This window comes from Bidens hawaiensis, unplaced genomic scaffold, assembly GCF_021521415.1.
Source record: "Bidens hawaiensis isolate Kalapana, Puna unplaced genomic scaffold, B.hawaiensis_p1.1 tig00000657_1, whole genome shotgun sequence".
Classification (NCBI taxonomy): Eukaryota; Viridiplantae; Streptophyta; class Magnoliopsida; order Asterales; family Asteraceae; genus Bidens; species Bidens hawaiensis.
This window is the reverse complement of record NW_027491039.1, coordinates 1,155,103-1,164,671: the sequence shown is the minus strand read 5'-3', so window position 1 is coordinate 1,164,671 and position 9,569 is coordinate 1,155,103. Positions and strand designations below refer to the sequence as shown.

General features: G+C 34.3%; 1 protein-coding gene across 1 annotated transcript; it reads left to right on the top strand.

Annotated features, from left to right (window-relative positions):
- The first annotated feature begins 1,618 nt into the window (after positions 1-1,618).
- Positions 1,619-7,754, top strand: LOC143530337 (NADP-dependent D-sorbitol-6-phosphate dehydrogenase-like). The gene is made up of 6 exons (XM_077025897.1): positions 1,619-1,761; positions 2,625-2,719; positions 5,318-5,435; positions 5,511-5,643; positions 6,704-6,923; positions 7,476-7,754. The coding sequence occupies exons 1-6, from the start codon at positions 1,629-1,631 to the stop codon at positions 7,704-7,706; spliced, it is 930 nt and encodes a 309-aa protein (XP_076882012.1). The 5' UTR covers positions 1,619-1,628; the 3' UTR covers positions 7,707-7,754.
- Positions 7,755-9,569: the final 1,815 nt, after the last annotated feature.

Genomic DNA, 9,569 nt, shown 5'->3' with positions numbered 1-9,569 from the left:
GTTTATGAATGAAAATTCGGTTTACAACTTACCCGAAAGTGAAAGAATCGAGAGATATGAAGGGTCGATGGTCCACATGCATGCAAAGTCAACCGATTATAAACGTTTCTTCAACAAAATAGCAAAAACCGAGAGATATTATGATGAGCAGAGAGGGTGACGACTGGAGGATGTCTCTTAGGGTTAGTGTAAAGTTTATGACAGAGATTATGAGGCTTGTTTATATAGGAATAGCAAAACCGAACCAAATATGGACATAACATTCATTTTAGCAAGTAAATATGGTTTTAATGACAAAATCAATGAAATAAACTGAATGATTTGATCTTGGTCAGTAAGAAACGAATATAGACTTATACTTTAGTTATAATATGTTTTCTTGGTCCTTAATTCACTCAATAATGCTTAAAATACATGATTTTAATACCAAAAACGAGATAGGAAACGAAATCGGCTAAAGAATCTGTCCAGCTTCACCACCGCGTTACGTGGCCAGGGGGTAGCCGTCGTGTGGCGCCCCTACCTAGGGTGGTCAGATTTTGATTTTTGACGGATTTGGTCCTTGTGGTTTGATGTTTGGCTAATTATTGAACTACTTATGAAATAATCAAGGAATGAACATCATATAAACTATGAGGGGTTTAAAGTGAACATAAGAGAACTTAAAAACTTACAAGTATTTGATTTTTGATTAACCATAAAGATCTAAAATATTTCCGGGTCGGGTTAAGCGCAAACGAATACGAGTTTGGAAAATCTGAAATGTTACATCAAGTTAGAACGGGGTCTGGTTGTAACATGATTCGGGTTAAAATGGGTTGGTTTAAAAAATGATTATTTGAAATTACTTTAAAATTTCATCTTTGCTTCTTGTTTTTCGCCACTGGTTAGGTGGATGACATTGTTTACTCGGTCCGACTCTAGATATGCGTTCAATGCAGCGTTACGCGCGTACCAACATCGGTTTACATGTGCATACGTTGTGTGACGCGCTTACCGACAACGGTTGCACGTGCGCATACCATCGTTGGGTTACAAGTGTTTATTTGCATGGTTTTGCACGTGTTAACACCGGTTATGCGTTCGATACCGCGCTTGCACGCACACTCAGCCGCATCATATGGGCACCCAACTTGTAAATATAATAATGCACTTCAATTTCTTCGAAGAATAAATCATAAGTTTTGGCTCAAAAGTTTCTCTCTTTCGCTATTGATTTCTTCAAACCTAATTTGCTCAAAAAAGTTTGCTAGCACGTAATAAGAGTATAGTTATTTTCTGACATGAACACTTTGAGATTTTATGGTCACTTATTTGAAAATAACTCAAGAGGATTTTTTCCATAGTAACGTTTTTCTTTTTAATGATGTTTCTAGATGGATAATGTGTGAAACACTAAAACCGGTATCCTTATAAACGGTATGTTCTGAAAAAGTTAAGTCTTAAATAAAAATAAAATACCCAATAAGAGTAAATGAGAGGATTATGGATTGGGTTGTTGTGATGAGTAATCTCCACCGTCGGATCAACCAAGAATGACGCTATATATAATAATAAGATGATGCAGCGCAGCCAAAACCCACAACACACACACACACACACAGTGAGAAGAGAATTGAATTGAAGAAATGGCGATTACTCTCAACACTGGATTCAAGATGCCCATAATCGGACTGGGTGTTTGGCGTATGGAGGGTAAAGACATCAAAGATCTCCTCATCAACGCCATCAAAATCGGCTACCGTCATTTCGATTGTGCTGGTTCGTATCTATTTCACTCATTCATTGCAGTAATCATTTTGATTGAAGTCGACTTTTCCTCCAGAAATAAACAATTCGACAATCAATTACAAGAATGTAAACTAAGCACCTTGACAAATTATTAATTCAATTAAACACTAGTGCCAAGTTATTGATCACAATATCATACATCAAACAAGGATTATGAGATTCTGATCATAAGATAGGTCATTAATCAGATTCGCATGACCTAAAGACCATGATTATGTGCATATATAAGAATGTACATAAGTAATCCTAAGGTTTTTTTATACATTATACTAAAACTTGATAAACTATGATTCGCTTGTGTTCTACACATACGTTTATATACAGATATATTGTCAAAACTTTGATTGCTGCAAAACGGCCTTTTAAATGCCAGGATTTCCTAAACAACCCATTCTCGGGTTAACCTGAAGTTGGAGCCAAGAACAGAACCGACCCGACCTGAACCATTGAGCTGACCCGAAATTTTTTATATCCAACCCTGTGAAATTGGAACATCTGAAAATAGTGACCCCCCTGGAAAAGTCACGGTCCGTCACCCAATATTAACTTCAAGAAGCGAGTGCCTAGGAACTAGAAGTGAGGGATTTGAATAACTTTGTTAATTATATATTACAGTTGATAAAACTTTGGGCATTTGTGTTTGTGTATGGCGTCAAAGTTTATTTAGTTTTGGAATCAAGCAATTTTAAGTTGTAACCAAATCAAGCATTGCTTTCTATGTTGCTTTTCAGTCATATGATTACCTATGTGGTAATAGCATATATCTTGATTATTGACTTAAATTATTCAATTAAAATACAATTATAATTGTTAAGTTGGATTGATTATTGCAGCCGACTATCAAAATGAAGGGGAAGTCGGGGAGGCACTAGCGGAGGCATTTAAGACAGGATTGGTGAAGAGGGAGGATCTCTTCATTACTACAAAGGTTCGAGATTTATTTATTGCAAATATCTTAATTATTTATATGAAAATCGTTAAATAAGGTAATGTTTTCTTGATAACGAGATAACGAGCTAGCAATTCCAACCTATTTATACGAAAAAACAGATGAGTATGGGTTTTGTAAATTGATAACGGGTTAAACAGGTAAAATAAAGCTAACTAGTCAAAGTCTCAAAGGGGTCAAACAGTGTTGAAAGTTCATTCAAATGCTTACATCAACTATATGATATTAGCTAATAAATATGTATGCTATTAGGCATGTTTAATGAATTTATTAAATATAAAGGAATATAATGAACACCAAAGTGTTGGTGGGTCAACCCAACTCGGTCGATTCATGTTGACCCGAATTCAGGTTAACTTTGAGCTTTTTTTAACTTAATAGAGGTCTAGCTTGGCTCGTCTAGAGCTTATGTGTAAGGCATAAGCTCAACTTGTGAGTAATTTTTCAAATTCAAGATAAACTCGGGCTAAGCTTATTTATTCTTTATTAATAATTCAGCTATTTTATATATATACGTATACAACTATTTATATATATATGTGTGTAATCATAATCTGATATGTATAACACAATATATATTATTTTGTATATTACATTCTAACCGTCGTATCTATGCAACTACTTGGCTCGTGTTGACACGCAAGCCTAGTCAAGCTTGGGCTTGGGCCCATAAAAATCAAGTTAGGCTCAATCTCGTTTAAGCTCGGCTCGAGCTTCTAGCAAGCCTATCTCAAGTAGGTCACAAACGGCTTGTTTACACCCTACTCCTAGGCCAAACATTAACTTTAGCTTCAAAAAAAAACAATTAAATAGTTTTAATTTTCCAACACGTACTCAAGTGTGAATTGTGTTTTTTTTTGCTTTTTTTGGTATGCATTTTAAATACAATTATTGATTATTTGTAACTAGGTATAAACCCGCCGCGTTGCGGCGGCGCAGCGACGCGAGTTCGTTCAAATACAAAAAATAACATATTTAAAACCACGTTTATTCAGCCGGTAAACCCGGGTGTTACGGTGATGAATCGACGCGAATTCGGTCTATATTGAATATATTCGCTACCGTATCAAAAGTAAACCCAGATAATAATTTTATAAAATTGTCATATTAAAAGAAAATAATAATAATAATAATAATAGTAAATGATATAAAACATAAAAGAAACATTCCATCAACTATCAAACCAACTCAACAATTTGAGTAAATCTTGAAAGTAGTTAACTAAATAGTCAAACTCGTAACCTTAAAAAACATGTGTGGCACCAAAATTTTTAATTATACCATTACTAGGTAAATTCCTAGCGCAAACGCGCCGGGTGGTGTTATTAGCAGTTGTACAACTTATCAAATCATGGTGCGGCTGTGAGTTGAGATGAATTCAATCGGTGCCAGGTTACGAAACCGAAAATAAACATAAAAAAAATATTAAATGGCCAAATACAACAAATTAACATCACAAAAACCGCAAGTTGTGCTGATGAATCAAAAACACTTTGGTTGGTATCTAGTTATGACGTTAAAAGTGTAAAGCAAAACATAAAGTCATTAACACCTAAATACAACAATTTAACATATTGAAGATAAAAAAAAAACGTGTGTTGCAGCTGCGAACGAATTGTCGTCGAATTCATTGATTCCGAAATCAATGTACAAAAGAAATGCGCTAAAAAATCGCATGTTGCATTTGCAAAATGACGCTAATTTGGTCAGAATCGACGTTGTTGGTACAAAGTTGTACAAAGAAAACCACGCGTTATGGTGGTCAACTTACACGTGTTCGGTTGGTATCAGGTTACGATGCCGAAATTAAAGTAATAAGCTAATTCATTCACACCCAAAATTAATAAAAAAAACCGTGGCGAAAACAAAAAAATATGCACGCATTGCGGCTGCGACTGATGCGAATTCGTTCGGAATCGACGGACAAAAAAAAACTCACGAGAAAAAACCACGTTGCGACCACAAGCTGAAGCAAATTCGGCCGGAATCATTTGATGGTATCAACGATAAAAAAACTCACGTTTTACGGCAATGAACCGACATGAATATAATGAATATAAAAAATAAAAAGCTTAATGTACAAAAGAAATGCGCTAAAAAATCGCGTGTTGCATTTGCAAACTGACGCGAATTTGGTCAGAATCAACGTTGTTGGTAACAAATCGTACAAAGAAAACCACGCGTTATGGTGGTCAACTTACACGTGTTCGGTTGGTGTCAGGCTACGATGCCGAAATGAAAGTAATAAGCTAATTCATTCACACCCAAAATTAATTAAAAAACCGTGGCGAAAACAAAAAATATACGCGCGTTGCGGCCGCGACTGATGCGAATTCGTTCAGAATCGACGGACACAAAAAACTCACGAGAAAAAAACCACGTTGCGACCACAAGCTGAAGCAAATTCGGCCGGAATCATTTGATGGTATCAACGATAAAAAAAACTCACGTTTTACGGCAATGAACCGACATGAATATAAAAAATAAAAAGCAAAAAAAAGACAACTACGTCACCGAAGATCTCTTTTATTATATATAATAATAATAATTGTTTATTTTTTCTTTTTTAAAATTTAGTTGTGGAACTCAGATCATGGGCATGTTGTCGAGGCTTGCAAAGCCAGCTTGAAAAAGCTTCAGCTAGACTATCTTGATCTCTTCCTTGTTCACTTTCCCATTGCAACGAAGCACACTGGTATTAACCATCATTATTATGGTCACCCTCATTTTGAATTTTATAAAATTACGTTATTTTTTTTTATTGTTATAGGAGTTGGTACAACTGCGAGTGCATTGGATGAAGATGGTGTTTTGGATATTGACACCACCATTTCATTGGAGTCTACATGGCATGCTATGGAAGAAACCGTCTCTCTTGGATTGGTTCGCAGCATTGGGATCAGGTTATTATTTAGCATTCGTGTCATTTTTGACTTTTAGTAAAAGTCAAGAGGTGTTGAGTTTTGCGTTTTTTAAATTAATTATTGGGGCTTATATAATAGGATTGGGTTTTTTTGGTTAATTTAACGCTTTTCTATAATCACTTCTCTTAAAAAGTTAAGATTTCTGATTAATTGAAAACTAGAGGATTGCCTAATTTGAAGTCACTTTACACATTTTGACTTTTATGCCAAACCCTTTACTTATAAACTTAGCATTACTCCCTTTTAAAATGCTATAAAAAAACCAACATACTTATTTTCTCTCATAGAATACCTTAACAATTTTGACACTTTAATGGTTCTCCACTTGCTAAATTTGAATAGAACTGTGAATTTTGTTTACTTGTTAATACTGCGCGTTGAGATGAATTGATGTTTTAAAATGGACATGTGGCAAGGCAAATCCGTCCAATGTTCGTCTTTTCTTTTCCATATTTAATTTAATAAGTTGATAATAACAAATAATCTTTTAAAAACAGTATATAAAAATGCATGAGCATGGATGGCATTAATCAAAATAAAATAAAAGACTAAAAACATATTAAATGGTTTGTATAAATTGAAAATCGTTAAAATGTTATCAGCAAATGACTATTGCTATATTGTGAGTTGCCAAATAATGTTTTCATGATTCCTTAAGAGAGAATTTTTTTTTCTAATTAAACATGTTAAGGGACTTTTGTGATATAAAACAGAAAGTAGATTTATTTTGTGAAAAATACTGTTAAAAGGACTTTTACAAAAACAAAAACTATGTTGTTTTTACATATATATTTTTATATTTGCTTGTTATTGGTTGACAGCATAATTTTCTATATTGCTTGAATAACTGAACATTCATGCGACTTAAAACATTGCTTTGGATTTAGAACCTTTTTATCTTAATCTTTCAACACTCAAACCACTGTGTCTGTTTTCACACTTTATTTCATTAGTTCAAGATTTCAAATCAACTTTGTTAATAATTAATTAGTTCATTCAATTTCAGTTGCTTTGACTAATGTTTGGTCAAATAATGCAGCAACTATGACATTTTCTTGACCAGAGACTGCTTAGCTTACTCAAAAATAAAGCCAGCTGTTAACCAGATTGAAACACACCCTTATTTCCAGCGCGAGTCTCTTGTTAAGTTCTGCCAGAAACATGGAGTTGCGGTTACAGCCCACACTCCCCTCGGCGGCTCATTGGCTAATACCGAATGGTTCGGTTCAGTTTCTTGCTTAGATGACCCAGATCTCAAAGTAAGTTTTGACATTTTGACTCATTTTCTGCATTCATTATATACTATTTGTTGGGAGAAATATCATATTTTCTTGAAATTTGACATAATGGCAATTTTTTTTTCAAAATTAAAAAACGACTTTCAAAGATACCCAACTGCTTATATTTTGATGATTGTCACATGTAGATTGTTACTCCAATAGCTCGTGGCAAATAAAAGTAGATTATATATAGACAAAAGAAAATAATGAAAAAAAAAACTTGCTAAGAACATAGAAAAATATGAAAGAAAGAAAATATAAACAAAACATTAGAAGAAGAAAGGACCAAAGAAAAGATTTGTAAACAAGATCAGAAAAGCTAGTTAAAAGTGGGTGAATAGTGAAGTTTCAACAAAATTGTAGTAAAATAAATCAAATCAGTTAAATCTGGTCGACTGTTGCATCAGATTAAAGTAACTTTATATAAGCAGTTCATTTTACACTAAAATTTTCATATAAAGTTATCATCTCAGCCTCAGGTTGAGAAGTCAAAATTGGAGTTGACTAATTGTATTTTTGTTTTGTTATTAGGGGTTGGCTGAGAAGTACAAGAAAACCGTGGCGCAAGTGGTTCTTCGATGGGGAATACAAAGAAACACTATAGTAATTCCTAAATCATCAAAGCAGGAACGACTTGAAGAGAATTTTAAAGTGTTGGACTTTGAGTTGACCAAGGTGGACACGGAGTTCATCAAGAGCAAGGACCGCAAATACCGGACCAATAACCCTGCCAAGTTTTGGGGGCTCGATCTTTATGCATAAACGGTTAATGTTGTTGGAGACTGGAAGCTCCTTTATGTGAATTGAGTGTCTAAAACTCATCAAAATGGATTGGAACTTTTATGATAACTTCTTTATCTCTTCATCTTTGTCGCTTACCATCGATGTGGTAATAATATGCATTGTGGGCGCCGGTTCCACCTCTCTACTATGTCGCGTCACGGCACAGCATATCTCACTCCATTCCACATTCTCTCGTCACCTCATATCTCACTCTATTCCACATTCTCTCATTTTTCATAAGGAGATGCTTCCAATTTCCTTCTCTTTTCAAATAAAATGCTAATTTTAAGTTTTAAGTTATTAATATAATAACTAAAATAAAGTAGACGTTACATCTAAAGTATTAAATAAAAAACATAAAAATAAAATATAAAATTCGAGTACTTATCGTTGTCGGGTACGTTTTCGAACAACGTAATTACTTTTCAACACTAATGAATTACAATCCTAACTTGATAGCATTAGATGATAATTTATATAATTATAAGTAAAAAAACTTGATAGCATTAGATGATAATTTATATAATTATAAGGAAAAGACGCCAAAATGCTACGAACCTATTAGCAATAGAGAGAATTAGGAAATGATTTATTATTATTCATCACAATATGGAGTACAATACCATTAGTTATAGGCTTCTCACATCAACACAAAACTAAATGAAAGAAGAGTTAAACATTAAAAGTCATTACTTTATGGCAAATACATGTGGAGAGCAACTTAATGGCTAATAATTTATAACACTCCCCCTTGACTATCCACCTGATGAAATACGTTTGCTAATGCTGCTTCATTAAATACTTTGCTAGGAAAACCCAGTGGGATAAAACTATAGCTAAGGAAAAATGAGTGCAACGTGTATTATTCTCCCCCTGATGATTTTAGCTCCTTGAGTCGACGCATCCCGATCCCATGAACTAATTTCTTGAATGTTGAGGTCGGAAGTGATTTAGTAAACAAGTCTGCCAAATTTTCGCTAGAGCAAATCTATTGAACGATAATATCTCCATTCTTTTGTAGATCATGTGTAAAAAAGAACTTTGGCGAGATATGTTTGGTTCTGTCTCCTTTAATGTGTCCTTCCTTAAGTTGTGCAATGCATGCTGCGTTGTCTTCATGTAAAACTGTTGGTCCCTCGTCTACTGACGAAATATCACAAGATCCACAAATGTGTTGTATTATAGTTCTCAACCAAACACATTCTCGACGAGCTTCATGGATTGCCAATAATTCTGCATAGTTAGATGACGTGTCTGTGATTGTTTGCTTCACAGAACGCCATGAAATTGCAGTGCCTCCATGTGTGAATAAATATCATGTTTGGGATCGGGGAGTATAAGGATAAGACAAATACCATGCATTTGCAAAACCAACAAAACTTGTTTTCGATTGGTTAGTAAAATACAAGCCCATATCTTTAGTCCTTGCAGATATCAAAATATTTGCTTTACCCCATTCCAATGTCTCCTTGTTGGGCATGAACTATACCTTGCCAACAAATTTAATGAAAATGATATATCTGGTAGTGTATGGCTCGCAACGAACATTAATGCACCATTGCACTCAGATACGGTACTTCTGGACCAAGAATTTCTTCTTCGTCTCCCAGTGGTCGGAATGGATCCTTTTCCACATCAAGCGACCTTACAACCATTGGAGTGCTCAGTGGATGTGATTTATCCATGTAAACATTTTGAGTAATTTTTCTATGTATATTTCTTGATGCATAAGTATCCCACCTTTAAGATGTTCTATTTGTATCCCAAGAAAATTTTTTGTCTTTCCAAGGTCTTGCATTTCAAATTCCCTTTTTTAATGCCCGTTAATTTCAGTTCAATAAT